Source organism: Balaenoptera acutorostrata, chromosome 11, assembly GCF_949987535.1.
Source record: "Balaenoptera acutorostrata chromosome 11, mBalAcu1.1, whole genome shotgun sequence".
Classification (NCBI taxonomy): Eukaryota; Metazoa; Chordata; class Mammalia; order Artiodactyla; family Balaenopteridae; genus Balaenoptera; species Balaenoptera acutorostrata.
The window spans coordinates 23,388,050-23,406,037 of record NC_080074.1 but is presented as its reverse complement, the minus strand read 5'-3'; the positions used below and the strand labels follow the sequence as shown (position 1 = coordinate 23,406,037).

General features: G+C 38.8%; 1 protein-coding gene and 1 pseudogene across 7 annotated transcripts in view; both read left to right on the top strand.

Moving 5' to 3' along the window:
* Positions 1–17,988, top strand: part of APAF1 (apoptotic peptidase activating factor 1) — a 91,297-nt gene that overhangs the window by 7,843 nt on the left and 65,466 nt on the right. For all 7 annotated transcript variants that reach the window (XM_057556191.1, XM_057556193.1, XM_057556192.1 and 4 more), the window contains exons 5-8: positions 13,132–13,315; positions 15,459–15,571; positions 15,663–15,794; positions 17,571–17,809. In XM_057556191.1, the coding sequence (XP_057412174.1) occupies positions 13,132–13,315; positions 15,459–15,571; positions 15,663–15,794; positions 17,571–17,809 (668 nt within the window). The remainder of the gene's footprint in view (positions 1–13,131; positions 13,316–15,458; positions 15,572–15,662; positions 15,795–17,570; positions 17,810–17,988) is intronic.
* LOC114238396 (U6 spliceosomal RNA) lies at positions 5,105–5,218 on the top strand (annotated as a pseudogene).

Genomic DNA, 17,988 nt, shown 5'->3' with positions numbered 1-17,988 from the left:
GTGGAGGGGGAGTGGGGTCGGGGGGGAGTTTTTCTGCCTACCACAGGTGATTGAATTTGACTTTTATTTTCTACCCTGCCTGTCACAATCAGGCTTGACTAGCCAGGCCAATAAATTCATGTGTTATCAGATGGCACTTATTATCAATGGAATGAAGCTAGTTCCCTTGTATCTTAATAATTGGGGGAATTGTAGGGTTGACAAAGTATCTTGAAAGGTTGTCCAGCTTGTATCCCTGACTTTCAACAGTACTAGACTTACAGCTTCCTGTCAGTTGAGTGTCTGTTTTGGCACAGAGTGCTGTAGGGAAGGAGATTGTTGGAAAGTCGGTTCCAGTAAGGACCATCCCAGTGGGAGATTCTCCCATGTATTTGACATCTGTGTTAAATAAACTATTAATTCCATTTCCACAGTTAATTCTATCAGTTACTTATCTTTTTTTTTTTTTTAAAGTTTTACTTGATTTTATTTATTTATTTATTTATTTTTGGCTGTGTTGGGTCTTCGGTTCGTGCGAGGGCTTTCTCCAGTTGCGGCAAGCGGGGGCCACTCTTCATCGCGGTGCGGGGACCGCTCTTCATCGCGGTGCGCGGGCCTTTCTCTATCGCGGCCCCCCCCCGTCGCGGGGCACAGGCTCCAGACGCGCAGGCTCAGCAATTGTGGCTCACGGGCCCAGCTGCTCCGTGGCATGTGGGATCTTCCCAGACCAGGGTTCGAACCCGTGTCCCCTGCATTAGCAGGCAGATTCTCAACCACTGCGCCACCAGGGAAGCCCAGTTACTTATCTTTAAAAATAAAAATCTTTAGTAACTTGTTTATCTTATGTGTAATCTCAAGAAAAAGAAAAATTGGGAGTTGACTCTAACAACCAATGGGTTTTTGCAGGCAGGCTTTATAGATTCATTTGACGTCTGGCAACTGATTTTCCTTGCTTCAGATATTCATGTATTCAATAAATGCTTGAGAACCTATTATGGATCTTGGCACTGTTTTGGGGCAAAAGGGATTCAAAAAGAAGCCTGTGCATCTAAGGAGTTTACTTATGGTCTGGTAGGGGAGGCAGACATATAAACAAATTACGTCATGTGTGATAAACTGAACAGTAGAAACAAGTATAATGTACAGAGTTAGAACAAAGGAAGGAAGCTTTCTGTCTAGGGGAAGAAAATGAACAAGACAGGCTTCCTGAAATGACATTTTAGCTGGAGTTTGAAGGAAGAATAGAAAGAAGTTTGCAAGGCCGACTAGGCAAGGATGGGAGCGTAGAGAAGGTGGGAAGGGTATTGGGTAGTTACTGGAGTGGGGAAGGACATATGGTGCAGAAGAGGGTTTAGGACATTTGGCAGGTGTACTGTTGACCCTAATGAGTCTGGTAGGTTCTCAGGGTATTCCCTATCAGGAGTATTATATATTATATAGCTTCCTCAGTCTTTGGTTGCCTCCATCCATTAGTGAGTTCTGGGGAACTTAAAAAGATAGTTCCTGGCTTCTAGTGCTTAATAACTTTTTTTTGTTTACAATATATAATCACCAATTAAGATAGTTTATGACAAGATGATAAAATGAATAGAATAAATAGTAAGCACCTGAGAGATTTAGAAAGATGGAGGCTAGGGCACATCTATTGTACACACCTGGTTTTAGTTAATACTTCAGAGCCCTTGTTAACAGTATTGATCATACTCTTGTCAGAAGTAGGCCTAATTCCTAAGCCCTGGTTTTTCTCCCTTGTCATTGTAGAGAAGTTTCATGAGACTCAGAGCCATGCACATTTCAGGGCTAAGGCTTTATTTATTTATTCACTTTTTTTTTTTCCCCTCTCCTGCAAAGTTGATCACCAAGGATATTTCAGGATAAAATTGGTTTAAATTTCTTTAGTGTGAAGAAATGGTCTTCCTTTCAATACAGTGATGAACTTCCTTTAAACTATGTATTTATAATATACCAATTTATAGGGTTAAAATGTGCTCTTTAAATCAGTTTAAATCGCTCTATATTATTGGGGTGAATTTTCAATTTTAGGGGTTAAAATTGACCAACAACTTATGGAATTAATTAGCCAGGAATCATATTGTATAAATTGTGGTCTTGGAATAGATTTTCACCACTTTGTTTTGAGAAAATGCCAGAGATACTAGCAATTGTCCAGTGCATAATGAGCTTAATTCATATCCCTTATAAGCTTTTGTGAGATCTCAAGTACAGAAGATTGAGTAAATTATATTTAGTTTACAGCCCATTATCCTGTTAGGTCTCTCTAAGACTTAGCTTCTTGCTGTGTTCATTTCCTTTTAAAAATTTCCCATTCTCATTTCCCTCCTCTAAAGGAACACACACTCCTCCTGTGTGTTTCCTTTATACAACTACAACACTGCTTCATTTCTGACACCAGATGTGTGAGTTTTCCACACATCCAGCAATTCTTCAACGTGAGCTGGGTGTCCTATGATTTAACTCACTTCTGAAACTGTCTACCTGGAGATAGCATCAGATCCCATAGGTTAAGGGTTCAGTCCTACAAGACTGCCCCCTAACCCCTTCATATGCCAGTTGCCAGTCCAGGTTGTTTGTTACCTGTGCTTCTGACAACTATACTTATTAGATTACTGGTTTATTATACAAGGATAAAACTCTGGAACAGCCAGATGGAAGAGATGCATGGGGCACGGTATGTGTGAAGGGGTGTATCACTCTTCCTACATCTCCTTGTGTTCAGCAGCCCAGATGCTCTGTGAATCTTGCCCTTTTGGTTTTTTTATGGCGTCTTCATTCATTACGTAGGTATGATTGATTAAATCATTGGCTGTTTTTGATTGAACTCAATCTCCAGCCACTCACTCCCCTCTCCTCTGGAGGTCTGGAGGGTGGGGCTGAAAGTTCCAACTCTAATCAAGGGGTTGGTTCCCCTGGTAACCAGCCCCCATCCTTAGGTTATCTAGGGGCTTTTCAGAAATCACTTTATTAACAGAAACTCAGGTGTGGTTAAAAGGGGCTTGTTATATGAATAATGTAAGACACCATTTCACTTTTATACCCTGGAGCTATTTCAGGAACCAGGAACAAAACTAAATAGTATCACAAAAGATGCCCCTAAGGCTCTTCTTATATGGGAAATTACAAGGATCTTAGAGCTGTGTGCCAGGAACAGTGATGAAAACCAAATATATATTTAATCACAGAATCACACCTCCCCACAGGCGATCTTTCCAATGTATTTATTGTATATTCTTTGTAAATGTATGTGTAATGTATGTTTTCTTGTAAAATGTTTGTTTATATGTAAATATTTTAAATTTGCATAAATGTTAAAGTGTTAATTATTTTCTTCTGTTTCTTATCTCACTTGACACTATGTTTTTAAGATTTATCCTTGTTGTATGTACATATTATTTGTTACACCTGATTGCCACCCTCCATGGAGTACCTCCAATACATTTTTTTTTTAAGTGAATGGTTTATTTATTTATTTATTTATTTATGTGTACGTTGGGTCTCTGTTGCTGCACGCGGGCTTTTCTCTAGTTGCGGTGAGTGGGGGCTACTCTTCCTTGTGGTGCGCGGGCTTCAGTAGTTGTGGCTCGCAGCTCTAGAGCGCAGGCTCAGTAGTTGTGACGCACGGGCTTTGTTGCTCCGCGGCATGTGGGATCTTCCCGGACCATGGCTCGAACCCATGTCCCCTGCATTGGCAGGTGGATTCTTAACCACTGCACCACCAGGAAGCCCCCTCCAATACATTTTATTGTTCATTCCCTAGTTAATAGATAAGTAGATTGTCTCCAACTCTTTGCTGCCCCAGCAAAGCCCGGTTGAACTTTTACAGAAATGATAAATTCTTGAGTATATGTAGCTAGGACCAGAATCACTAAGTTACAGGATATATAAATATCAAATTTGATTGCCCTCCAATCTGTGCATTCCCATCAATAGCGTGTGAGGGCTCCTATATCCTCACTTCTTTAGTGACACTAGGTATCATCCAGCTTTGTAATTTTTGCCAGGCCAGCAGGTGTAAAGTGATATCTTTTAATTTGCATTTCTCTGATAACTTGAGTTTGACCATTTCTTCATAAGTTTTTTAGGCTTTTGGGTTTCCTTGTTTATAAATTTTGTTGATAACATTTGTCGGTTTTTCCATTTTGTTGCTTTTTAGGAGTTGCTTATATATTCTAGATAGTAGAGCTTGTTGCTTTTAGACTTTGCAAATACTTTCTCCTTATATTATCTGTATTAACTTTGTCCTGGATGTCCTTGATAGAAATCTTTAATTCTGATGTAGTCAAATTAATTTTTTTGCCTTCTAATTTGTGCTTCCTGAATTTTCTTAAGTAGTCCTATTATAGTCTTACCATTCATATTTAGCTTTTTTAAAAAATAAATTTATTTATTTTATTTTTGACTGCGTTGGGTCTTGGTTCCTGCACGCAGGCTTTCCCTAGTTGTGGCGAGCGGGGGCTACTCTTCGTTGCCGTGCGCAGGCTTCTCACTGCAGTGGCTTCTCTTGTTGCAGAGCACGGGTTCTAGGCGTGTGGGCTTCAGTAGTTGTGGCACGTGGGCTCTAGAGCACAGGCTCAGTAGTTGTGGCTCACAGACTTAGTTGCTCCGCGGCATGTGGAATCGTCCCGGACCAGGGCTCGAACCCGTGTCCCCTGCATTGGCAGGCAGAGTCTTAACCACTGTGCCACCAGGGAAGCCCCATATTTAGCTTTTTAATCTATTTGGAGTCTGCTTTTGTATATCCACTAGTTCAAGAGTAGATACTTTCCTAAAGAAAATTTTTTTTTTTTTGGCCGTGCTGCGTGGCATGCAGGATCTTAGTTCCCTGACCAGAGATTGAACCCGTGCCCCATGCAGTGGAAGCGTGGAGTCTTAACCACTGGACTGCCAGGGAAGTCCCCCTAAAGATGAATTTTAATCTCTGGAGTTCATTTCCATTCTAAAATATAGGAATATTAGATTTTTGCTGTTTAATTTTAGTATAAAACCTTTTTTTTTCTTTTGAAAGTGTGGGTAACTGTATGGGTTACAAACTTCATTAAAACTGTGTTCCTACAGAAATTTTGTTACCTTAGGACGGTGTTTGGTGTAAATTAAAGAATACTATTAAGTGCTTGCTTCGGCAGCACATATGCTAAAATTGGAATGATACAGAGAAGATTAGCATGGCCCCTAATCCTTGCGCAAGGATGACATGCAAATTCGTGAAGCGTTCCGTATTTTATTTTCATGCCCGAGGCTTTTTGTTCTTATTTTGATTAATATTTATGGAAGGATTCTTGAAGAATAAAGTAAATCACATACCTACAGCAAAAAAAAAAAAACATACTATTAAGTTCTTAACTACTTATGCCTATACATTTTTAGGAAACCCACTTTCCTTCTGAAAGTTCAACCCTTTATTTATTTATTTATTTATTTATTTAGGGAATTTATAAAGAGTTGATGTATTTTTAAACCATTCACACAATTGTATTTACGTGCTGAGTTTTTAAAGTATGAAAGTTTTCTCCAGAGGCTGTCTCCCTCTTTGCTTCCTTCTTTCCTAAGATTTCCTTGATGCTATTAGATTATTAATTGCTACCTGCATAAACCTCATGTGAAAGTAGGAGGGGTTAATTTTCTCTGAATAAAGGCAATTTTCCTCTGATTAAGTTTCTCTGAATGAAATTATAGGTACAAGCCTCATTCAAGGCTAAATTGCTCCCTCTTGTGCCCATAGTCAAGATGTTTAGATTCTTTTTGAAATGTGAAATTAATGCTCCTGTATTTAACTGTCTTATTGTGATGGTAGGAGATTTGCAGATCAGTTGGTCTTTTGGTCTGTTTGTCTTTCTTTTTAAAGCTAATACTGTTTTATTTTTCTTGTGTATGTTAATAATGCCCTAATTTAGTTTTTCTATAATGTTCTATCAATATCTCAATTTTAATAGTAATCTTTATTTATTTTTAAATTTATTTATTTATTTATTTTTTTTGGGGGGGTTATTTATTTATTTATGGCTGTGTTGGGTCCTCGTTTCTGTGCGAGGGCTTTCTCTAGTTGTGGCAAGCAGGGACCACTCTTCATAGCAGTGCGCAGGCCTCTTCACTATCGTGGCCTCTCTTGTTGCGGAGCACAGGCTCCAGACGCGCAGGCTCAGCAGTTGTGGCTCACGGGCCCAGTCGCTCCGCGGCATGTGGGATCCTCCCAGACCAGGGCTCGAACCCATGTCCCCCGCGTTAGCAGACAGACTCTCAACCACTGCGCCACCTGGGAAACCCCCTAATTTAGTTTTAAATTTAGGAGTGAAAGACCTTTGATACTGTAGATAATAGATACTTAAATTTTTTTTTATTTTTATTTATTTTTTTAATTTTTGAATTTTGTTTTATTTATTTCTTAGACAGCAGGTTCTTATTAGTCATCAATTTTATACACATCAGTGTATGCATGTCAATCCCAATCACCCAGTTCATCACACCACCATCCCCACCCACCCCGTGGCTTTCCCCCCTTGGTGTCCATTCGTTTGTTCTCTACATCTGTGTCTCAACTTCTGCCCTGCAAACCGGTTCATCTGTACCATTTTTCTAGGTTCCACGTACATGCGTTAATATATGATATTTGTTTTTCTCTTTCTGACTTACTTCACTCTGTATGACAGTCTCTAGATCCATCCACGTCTCAACAAATGACTCAGTTTCGTTCCTTTTTATGGCTGAGTAATATTCCATTGTATATATGTACCACTGCTTCTTTATCCATTCATCTGTTGATGGGAATTTAGGTTGCTTCCATGACCTGGCTATTGTAAATAGTGCTGCAATGAACATTGGGGTGCATGTGTCTTTTTGAAATATGGTTTTCTCTGCGTATATGCCCAGTAGTGGGATTGCTGGATCATATGGTAATTCTATTTTTAGTTTTTTAAGGAACCTCCATACTGTCCTCCATAGTGGCTTTATCAATTTACATTCTCACCAACAGTGCAAGAAGGTTCCCTTTTCTCCACACCCTCTCCAACATTTCTTGTTTGTAGATTTTCTAATGATGCCCATTCTAACTGGTGTGAGGTGATACCTCATTGTAGTTTTGATTTGCATTTCTCTAATAATTAGTGATGTTGAGCAGCTTTTCATGTGTTTCTTGACCATCTGTATGTCTTCTTTGGAGAAATGTCTATTTAGGTCTTCTGCCCATTTTTGGATTGGGATGTTTGTTTCTTTAATATTGAGCTGCATGAGCTGTTTATATATTTTGGAGATTAATCCTTTGTCCATTGATTCGTTTGCAAATATTTTCTCCCATTCTGAGGGCTGTCTTTTCATCTTGTTTATGGTTTCCTTTGCTGTGCAAAAGCTTTTAAGTTTCATTAGGTCCCATTTGTTTATTTTTTTTAATTTCCATTACTCTAGGAGGTGGATCAAAAAAGATCTTGCTGTGATTTATGTCAAAGAGTGTTCTTCCTATGTTTTCCTCTAAGAGTTTTATAGTGTCTGGTCTTACATTTAGGTTTCTAATCTATTTTGAATTTATTTTTATGTATGGTGTTAAGGAGTATTCTAATTTCATTCTTTTACATGTAGCTGTCTAGTTTTCCCAGCACCACTTATTGAAGAGACTGTCTTTTCTCCATTGTATATCCTTGCCTCCTTTGTCATAGATTAGTTGACCATAGGCACATGGGTTTATCTCTGGGCTTTCTATCGTGTTCCATTGATCTATATTTCTGTTTTTGTGCCAGTACCATATTGTCTTGATTACTGTAGCTTTGTAGTACAGTCTGAAGTCAGGGAGTCTGATTCCTCCAGCTCCGTTTTTTTTCCCTCAAGACTGCTTTGGCTATTTGGGGTCTTTTGTGTCTCCATACAAATTTTCTTTTCTTCATTCTTTTTTCTTTATTCTGTTCTGCAGCAGTGAATTCCACCATCCTGTCTTCCAGGTCACTTATCCATTCTTCTGCCTCAGTTATTCTTCTACTGATTCCTTCTAGTGTATTTTTCATTTCAGTTATTGTATTGTTCATCTCTGTTTGTTTGTTCTTTAGTTTTTCTAGGTCTTTGTTAAACATTTCTTGCATCTTCTTGATCTTTGCCTCCATTCTTTTTCCGAGGTCCTGGATCATCTTCACTATCATTATTCTGAATTCTTTTTCTGGAAGGTTGCTTATCTCTGCTTCATTTAGTTGTTTTTCTGGGGTTTTATCTTGTTCTTTCATCTGGTACATAGCCCTCTGCCTTTTCATCTTGTTTGTCTTTCTGTGAATGTGGTTTTTGTCCCAGAGGCTGCAGGATTGTAGTTCTTTTTGCTTCTGCTGTCTACCCTCTGGTGGATGAGGCTATCTAAGAGGCTTGTGTAAGTTTCCTGATGGGAGGGACCTGTGGTGGGTAGAGCTGGGTATTGCTTTGGTGGGCAGAGCTCAGTAAAACTTTAATCTGCTTGTCTGCTGATGGGTGGGGCTGGGTTCCCTCCCTGTTGGTTGTTTGGCCTGAGGCAACCCAACACTGGAGCCTACCTGGGCTCTTTGGTGGGGCTAATGGCAGACTCTGGGAGGGCTCACGCCAAGGAGTACTTCTGAGAACTTCTGCTACCAGTGTCCTTGTCCCCGTGGTGAGCCACAGCCCCCTCCCACCTCTGCAGGAGACCCTCCAACACTAGCAGGTAGGTCTCGTTCAGTCTCCTCTGGGGTCACTGCTCCTTCCCCTGGGTCCTGATGTGCACACTACTTTGTGTGTGACCTCCAAGAGTGGAGTCTCTGTTTCCCCCAGTCCTGTCGAAGTCCTGCAATCAAATCCCACTAGGCTTCAAAGTCTCATTCTCTAGGAATTCCTCCTCCCGTTGCCGGACCCCCAGGTTGGGAAGCCTGACGTGAGGCTCAGAACCTTCACTCCAGTGGGTGGACTTCTGTGGTATAAGTGTTCTCCAGTCCGTGAGTCATCCACCCAGCAGTTATGGGATTTGATTTTACTGTGATTGCGCCCCTCCTACCGTCTCATTGTGGCTTCTCCTTTGTCTTTGGATGTGGGGTATCTATTTTGGTGAGTTCCAGTGTCTTCCTGTCAATGATTGTCCAGCAGCTAGTTGTGATTATGGTGTTCTCACAAGAGGGAGTGAGAGCACATCCTTCTACTCTGCCATCTTGGTTCCTCTCTTGATACTTAAATTTAAATCTGAAGAATTCATTATCTAGTTGTATCAGGATACTTTCTTTGCCTTGTCTTTAATCCTGGGATGATTTTAGAAAATCTTAAGTAGAAAGTGCAAATTAAAAAAAAACCACTTTAGGAGCAACAGGTAGTTTAAAACTGTGTTTTTAACATAACAGTCATAGTATCTTCATTTAAAAAGAAGTAAAGTTCTTTCCATTTGCCTTTCTGTTCTTTCTCCTAAATTTGTCACCAGAAGTAGTCATGGTTAACAGTTTAGAGTGAGTTTTTCCAAACTTTTTCCTGTGCATTTACAATCATGTACACACACAGAATATAGCTGTAAAACTAAGCGAAGCCTCAGGGATTTAGTGTTTCATAACTGTTGACTCAAGCTGAAGCAAGCCTAGAGAACTTCAGGAAACTTTCAGGAATGAAGAGTAGGACTTGTTTACCTTCTTCTAAGACATTGGCAGTGGTAATCAAACCATGCGTCACAGCCTTGCCTTACCTCACTTACTGCAGAGTTCTATCTCTTCTGGTCATTTGTGTTTTTAAAAAATATTTGTTTATTTATTTTGGCCGTGCTGGGTCTTTGTTGCGGCATGCGGGCTTCTTAGTTGTGGCATGCATGTGGGCTCTAGTTCCCCAACCAGGGATCGAACCCAGGCCCTCTGCATTGGGAGCATGGGGTCTTATCCCCTGGACCACCAGGGGAGTCTCTGGTCATTTGTTATCTTTTAGATTCTCTTGTAGTTACTACTCAGTTCATTGCCAAATTCTGATCTAGGTCCCCTCCCCTCATTCCCAAGCCTTTGCTATACCTTCTAGACTCCTGTGATCAGGAAACTCCTCTATATCATCAGCCCTTCTTAGAATATTTGCCTCCTTGCCTTATGTGAAACTGGGCAGTTCCTTGAGGATACCACCTTCTCCATAGCCTCCTTCAGTGGTGTGGCAACTTTTTTCCCTTTCTATTCCATATATTTCAGCACCAGGAAATGGGTGGCTGTCCTTGCTCTCTGTTGCCTCATCCAGGCCATTAGTACTTCCTTCTCCAGCTAAATTCTTTGTCCTTTGAGGTTCATTTTTCTAATCTTTCCCTGTTATGTTATTGCCCTCTCATTCATTGATGATTGGAGTTCTTAGTTATAAATTTAAGGCCTTCTCCTGTTGGCACTCTTAGTAATTTTGATATCTATGTGGATGCGTCATCCAAAACCTTGGCCTCTCAGTTTCTTGACTTCTTTATCTGCAGTGACCATTTTCTTCACTCCCCTTCAGCCATATAATTCACTGATCACAGGCTGGATCCTGGCCCATAGCATTACCAGAAACGATACCAGTTTTGAAATCTTGATGTTAAACATTCTATACCACTCTTTGCCTACCTCCATCTATTCTAATTTTCAAGTTCACTACAGTTTTCTGATCTGTCAGGGCTTCTCCCTTAATTCCCTAATATCCTCACTGTTTATCCCATCAGCCCCCTCTTAGGTTTGGGCCTAGATTTTTATTGCCCATTATTTAATTGCTCCTCAGCACATATTCTTTGCTCTTTAGTTCTCTCCTTATCTTGGGTGAAAGCTGATTCCTTCTCTGTTGCTAGGAGATGGAATAGGTATTCCTCTTGCTCCCCATTGCTTCATCCAGACGTTACTTCTTTCTCCTTGCTGAAGAAATCACCCAACTGAGTTCCAATTTAAATTCATGATCATAAACCTTGGCAATTTTACTAGGTTCATTTAGTAGATGTGTAACCATTGCACTGGGGTTTGTAGGGTGTAATCAGAAAACAGCTTTACTCTTCCCTCATTTCCTGTTCTAAACTCTTCTCTGGGACTGATTCTTTCCCTGGCCTTGTACAGGTTCAGAGTATCCAGGTCATTTCACTAATTAAAGTGTCAAGTCCTGGGAATTCCCTGGCGGTCCAGTGGTTAAGACTTGGGCTTTCACTGCTGTGGACCCGAATTCGATCCCTGGTCTGGGAGCTGAGATACCACAAGCTGTGCGGTGTGGCCAAAAAAAAAAAAAAAAAAAGTCAAGTTCTATTTAATTCGTTAAATTTCACTTATATGTATATAATGTTCTCCTCTTCCTTAGTTGGGCCTGCCTTAGGCTTTGGAAGCCTGCAGTGGAAGAAGAGATTAAGATGAACATGGCAGGTTGTTTCCGGTTTTTTCCTGTTGTAGACAGTGCTGCAGGAATATCCTGTGGAGGCAGAATAGTTTAGAAGTGGAGCATTGACACTGGATGTTTGAATCCCAGCTCTGGGATTCAACCTTTCTGTACCTCAGTTTCCTCATCTGTAAAATGGGGATGATAATGGTATCTGCTTGATAGTCAACTCTGAGGATTAAATGTAGATTAATATGTAGAACTCTTAGGAAAGTGTTCAATAAATGTCTGTCATAAAAAGATCTTTGTGCATATATACAAATATTTCTTTTAGATGATTACATTTTTAAAATAATGATTTCTTTTTGTACTTAATTATTTGTGAATGCCAGTAAATAAGTTGCCCTTTGGTGTAGTAAAACTCATTTATCTTTGTATCTATTTTTTGCTTTTTCTTATACATTTATGATGATATAATATAAATCTTTATGGTTAATGCCACTGGTCTGATCTAATGCTGCTGTTCCCCATATTTTATTTATTTATTTTAAAATTTTTATTCATTTTTTTTTGACTGCATTTGGTCTTCGTTGCTGCGCGCGGGCTCTTTGGTTGTGGCGAGCACGGGCTACGCTTCATTGGGGTGTGCGGGCTTCTCGTTGCAGTGGCTTCTCTTGTTGCAGAGCACAGGCTCTAGGTGCACGGGCTTCAATAGTTGTGGCACGCGGGCTTCAGTAGTTGTGGCGTGCAGGCTCAGTAGTTGTGGCGCACGGGCTTAGTTGCTCTGTGGCATATGGGATCTTCCCAGACCAGGGCTCGAACCCCTGTCCCCTGCATTGGCAGGTGGATTCTTAACCACTGCACCACCAGGGAAGTCCCTCCCCATATTTTATACATAGGGACCCCTCTTGCTTTTTTTTGTATCTATATAGAGCTGATTAAGTATAGTCTATGAAAGCTTAAGATTTTTGGTTCCGATAATATGTATGTAAAAATATGTATTTTAAGATATGGTATATGCTATAGCTTGATTAACAAAAATGATGATGACACTTGACAGTAACTGTAATAATAATGTCTGTTCTTATATAATGCTTACTAGTTCAAAGCTTAATATTTGTAAGGTGCTCTCAGATCCATATCACTAATAATCCTGTCTGTTATAACCCTTTACATTTAGCATAGCAAAATCACATATTTTATGTTATTAATTTCTCACAGTAACTCTGAAATGGGGGTAAACAGTCTTATTCTGGTATAATAAATGAGACAGGTTATTTGCTAAAGATATAATAGCTAGTAAGCAGTAGAGCCAGACTTGAACATAACTTCTTACTTTTAAGTCACTGTATGGGAACCATAATGAGTGACTTATGTGTTCCTGGACATGAGTGGTTCTCAGAGGTGATTTAGCCCCTCAGGGGACATGTGACAGAGTTTAGAGACATTTTTGGTTGTCGTAACTAGGGAGGGAAAGTGCTACTAGCATCTAGTGGATAGAGGCCAGAGAGGCTGTTAAACATCCTATGATGCACAGGACAGTCCCTCACAACAAAGAATTATCTGGCCCAAAATGTGCAGAGTGCTTACGTTGAGAAACTGTTGTACAGTGATCATTGATGACATAAGACAAAGATTGTGAAATTTTGTTTGGTAAGATTTTACTAGTAAGCAGCAGATTAACTCCATACTTCAGTTTCTTCACATCTTCAACTTTTCTTAGACTTGGGCTATAAAGCTCAATAATAACCCTACAAGCAACATATATACTCTGAGTCAAGAGAAGTTTGAAGATGTGATGAGATTGAAGATTGGAACAAATCTTTCCTCCTCTTTCAAAGGAGGACAGCTGTTCAAAGGCCTTAAATTTATTATTCTTTTCCTCACCAGTTTGTTTCCCAGGGGGTGTGCATTGGGTTTCAGTTGGGAAACAAGACAAATCTGGGCTTCTGATGAAACTGCAGAATCTTTGCACACGGTTGGATCAGGATGAGAATTTCTCCCAGAGGCTTCCACTTAATATTGAAGAGGCTAAAGACCGTCTCCGCATTCTGATGCTGCGCAAACATCCAAGGTACAGATGGTCATACTTACTTGGTGTATGAAGTCCCAGTGAGACTTAACTACCGACATCTTGAGAACATCATAGCCTTTTCTTGCTGTTGGGTAGAGGGTCTAAGAAAGAACCATTGCTTTCCTGCTCTTCCTCTCTCTTGTATTAAAAAAAAAGTGTCTGCCACTGGCCTTTGCATCGTACCTGCCAGTTCTCTCTTGTGTACCATTGTAGGCTCAGCTTGGTGCTTTGTGACCACCTAGAGGGGTGGGATAGGGAGGGTGGGAGGGAGGGAGACGCAAGAGGGAAGAGATATGGGAACATATGTATATGTATAACTGATTCACTTTGTTACAAAGCAGAAACTAACACACCATTGTAAAGCAATTATACTCCAATAAAGATGTTAAAAAAAAAAAGAAATATTTCTTAAGTAGGTGAGTTGGTGAATGGTCTTTGTTAAAAGATGCAGACTTTTTACCTTGAATACATTATTTCTAATAGATTAACACAGAACAAGAGACAGAATAAATGCAGGCAACTTGTAAAAGACTGAGTCAGGAAGGATTATTTATTTAAAGGTACCCTTCTGCTGTGTTCTCTTAGTTTTTGGGTATACATGTAACTCTTCTACTTCCAAGTACTTTAAGAGTTTGTTTTGTTTATTTCAATAATTAATTAATTAATTAAATAATGCCATTATAATTATGTGCCAGGCACTGTTGTCAGCTATATCACAGTTTTCATTAGCCAAAGGGAGACAGCAACTTAGTTGCTATCTTTGTTAAGAGTTAAGGGATTTAGTCAACAGTTTGATTTCTGCGACCTAGCAGCTATTTTATTTGTTCATTTAACCAACATTGAGTGTTGTGCCAGGTTCTGGGTCAAGTGCTACAAGTCCAAAGATTAATAAAGCATTCCTTGTGAGTATAACAGTAAATTGGGTGAGAATTAGGTAATGGCTCTGAATTTTTTTTATTGCCCCCATGCACCTGATGATGCTGTATACTTTCATGTGTAGTAGTGGCTGAATATGGCAGTGCTTCCCAAATTGGTAAGGGGATTCATATCAGAATATTGGGTGAGAGGAATAATTTTTGGAAAAAGCCTCCTAGTGATTATGATGTATACTCACTACGGAGGGCAAGCTCCCTTCTCTCTGGCTTCTTTCTTTTCCAGATCCCTCTGTTATCTCCCTCTCTCCATGATAGTCACTAGTATCCATTTTCCTGGAGAAATGGGATTGAGACCACTAACCACTTCCTCTTTTCTTGCTCAGTAACTTCTCCTTAGTTCTACTTCCTTTGCAAAAATAAAGATGATTCCTGTTTAGGAAAATATTGTAACCACTCTCAGATGTATCAGACCATGGCATATAAAGTCATTTTGTTTCTCTCTCAGCATCATTTCGGTTTATGCTTTTGTAATTTTCCAACCTGTGTATATTCCTAGAGTCTTTTTTGGTAGCGTACAGAAGTAGTGTGCCATTCAGATAATAACGCTAGTGTATAATTATGCTGTCAGGTTTTAGTTGTATTATTTTCTCCATTTGTTCTGGCGAGTTTAAAAAAGTTTTTTGGAGGGACTTATTAGGAATTAGCACACAGATTCTTTGTCATTATGCATAAACAGATTGATTTCTTGGATGGAAAAAAAGCCCACTAGTGTGCCAAGTGAAAAATAATATTATTTGCTGGTGCATTCGATTAGGTTGGAACATATGAAATTGCCAGTTTTGTAGGTAAAATGGTCAAATATTGTCATTGTTCTGTGATGCTTTCTAACGCTAACCTAAGCCCAGTTCTCGCTTGGTTTGGGTACTTAAAGACTGAATTGGAAAAATCTCATTACTTGGATAGTTCTTTTTAGGCACTAGGAGGCTTATTTCTAATACTTATAAAGTATACACAGTTCTCCTTTTATAAGTCCTTTAACTTTAATATGCAGTAATTTGGGGTGGAAGGAAGGGAAAGTCTCTAATTTTCTTTTCCTTATCGGTATATTGTGAAAGGGATACCAAAGAAAAGAGAAAGAACCATGAAATAGACATCTATTTTTTTTTTTAATTTTGTAAATTTTAAAAAAACACTGGTGGCATTCTCTTTTTTAAAGGAAGTTTAAAGTAAATGTCATTAGTGACTGAATACAGTTTTGTCTTATTAAGGTCTCTGTTGATCTTGGATGATGTTTGGGATCCTTGGGTGTTAAAAGCTTTTGACAATCAGTGTCAGATTCTTCTTACAACCAGAGACAAGAGTGTTACAGATTCAGTAACGGGTAAGGATTATTAATTTGCTTTTTATAATAATTCAGTTACATTTAAATATGTAGCATACCAAATTGCTTACTATGTCTTGTGATTTCACAGGTCCTAAATATGTAGTCCCTGTGGAGAGTGGTTTACGAAAAGAAAAAGGACTTGAAATTTTATCCCTTTTTGTTAATATGAAGAAAGCAGATTTGCCAGAACAAGCTCACAGTATTATAAAAGAATGTAAAGGTATAGTTATTTATTTTGTGTATGAGGGGGTTATAGAGATATTAATTTACCCTTTTGTAAGTTAAGCTAATGAACATAACAATTTAACACATGAACATCCAAAAACTTTACTAGAATATTTAGTATTTTAGGTTCTTCTCTGATACCCTACATGGATAGTGATATTTTGGTATTCATTCTTTAGTTAAAATAATATTTAACAAACACCCGTAATATGTTACGAAAGGGGTAAGATGAAGACATGACCTCTGTTGTCAAAGAATAAAAAATATAGTGAGAGTCACAGTTTTAAATTTTTTTGGTTGGGATTTTATTTTTTATTTTTTGGCCGTGCTGTGTGGCTTTTGGGATCTTAGTTCTCTAACCAGGGATTGAATTTGGGCTACCGCAATGAAAGCATGGAGTCCTAACCACTGGACTGCCAGGGAATTCCCTGGTTGGGATTTTATAAAAATAATGTTCTAATTTGATAAGTAAAAACTGGTGCTGTCTTCTTAATTTGCATTTTTAAATAGTGAAGTTAAACTTTTTACTTGTTTATTGAATATTGCCTTTTAAGAAATTATCCTGGACTTCCCTGGTGGCGCAGTAGTTAAGAATCCATCTGCCAATGCAGGGGACACGGGTTCGAACCCTGGTGTGGAAAGATTCCACATGCCGTGGAGCAACTAAGCCCGTGCGCCACAACTACTGAGCCTGCGCTCTATAGCCTGCGAGCCACAACTACTGAGCCCGTGTGCCACAATTATTGAAGGCTGTGCCCCTAGAGCCTGTGCTCCACAAGAGAAGCCACCACAATGAGAAGCCCGCACAACACAACGAAGAGTAGCCCCTGCTCGATGCAACTAGAGAAAAGCCTGTGCGCAGCAACGAAGACCCAATGCAGCCAAAAATAAATAAATAAATAAATAAATAAAAAGAAATTATCCTTGAGTCACTTTTGTGATATAAGTATTTTTCATTGATTTTTTTGACACTCTAACTATGGAAACTATTAGCCTTTTGTCATATTTTTTCCAACTGTTTTTCTTCTAGTTTCGTCTGCCTTTTAATTTCATTTGTAGTATTTTTTTGACACAGAAATTTAAATTTTATATAGTCAAATCTATCAGCTCTTAAGATTATTTTTTCCATCATTGTTAATGCTTGGAAATAGTTTCTTGTTTTTATTTCTTCCGTCAAACTTGTTTTTGAGTTAATTGACTTTTAAAAAGTATCTCAACCTTAGGAAAAAGAATACTTGATTTGTATTCATTATGAAGGTGATGCATGTGCATTTTGAAACACTTAAAAAGAAAAAATAGAAATTATCCATAATCTGATAATTATTAGCATCATGAGAGTATTTCTCCCAGTCTTTTAGGACATACAAAACCTTGAAAAAAATATTGAGATTATAATGGTATACATAATTTTCAATCTTATCCTTTTTAATGGCAAATCTTGAGCATTTTCCCATGTTATTAAATATCTTTAAAAAAAAATTTACCAGTGGCATAATATTGTGATACACTTTAATTTATTCAGTCATTTCCCTGTTGTTAAGATTTTTCACTATTTTAAATAATGCTGTAATGAATATCCTTAAATGAAATATTTCTTATTTCTAATGACTTCTTTAGAATAAATACCTGAAGTGAATCCAAGAGTTATAAATATTTTAAAGCTTTGGATAACGTGCAGCAGAAATTCTTTCTTGAGGATAAATTGATTCTTAACTTAGTGGTAATTTGGAAATGATACCGTAATAACACAGTGACTTTTTTTATTTTTTAGGTTCACCTCTTGTAGTGTCTTTAATTGGTGCACTTTTACGAGATTTTCCCAACCGCTGGGAGTACTACCTCAGGCAACTTCAGAATAAGCAATTTAAGAAGATAAGGAAATCTTCATCTTATGATTATGAGGCTTTGGATGAAGCCATGTCTATAAGTGTTGAAATGCTCAGAGAAGACATCAAAGATTATTACACAGATCTTTCCATCCTTCAGAAAGATGTTAAGGTGCCTACGAAGGTAATAGAAGGACCAGCAATCCTTATCATTGGGTATTGTGGCATATAACCTTTGGTTTAGTCCTGAGGATATTGTTACAGAGGATATTGGGAGGATAAAACCTGTGTGCCTGAGGTGGTGGGCTGGAGGGTGTAGAAATCCCACTGCTCTTAGTTTCCATCATGGGCTTTGGCGTTGAA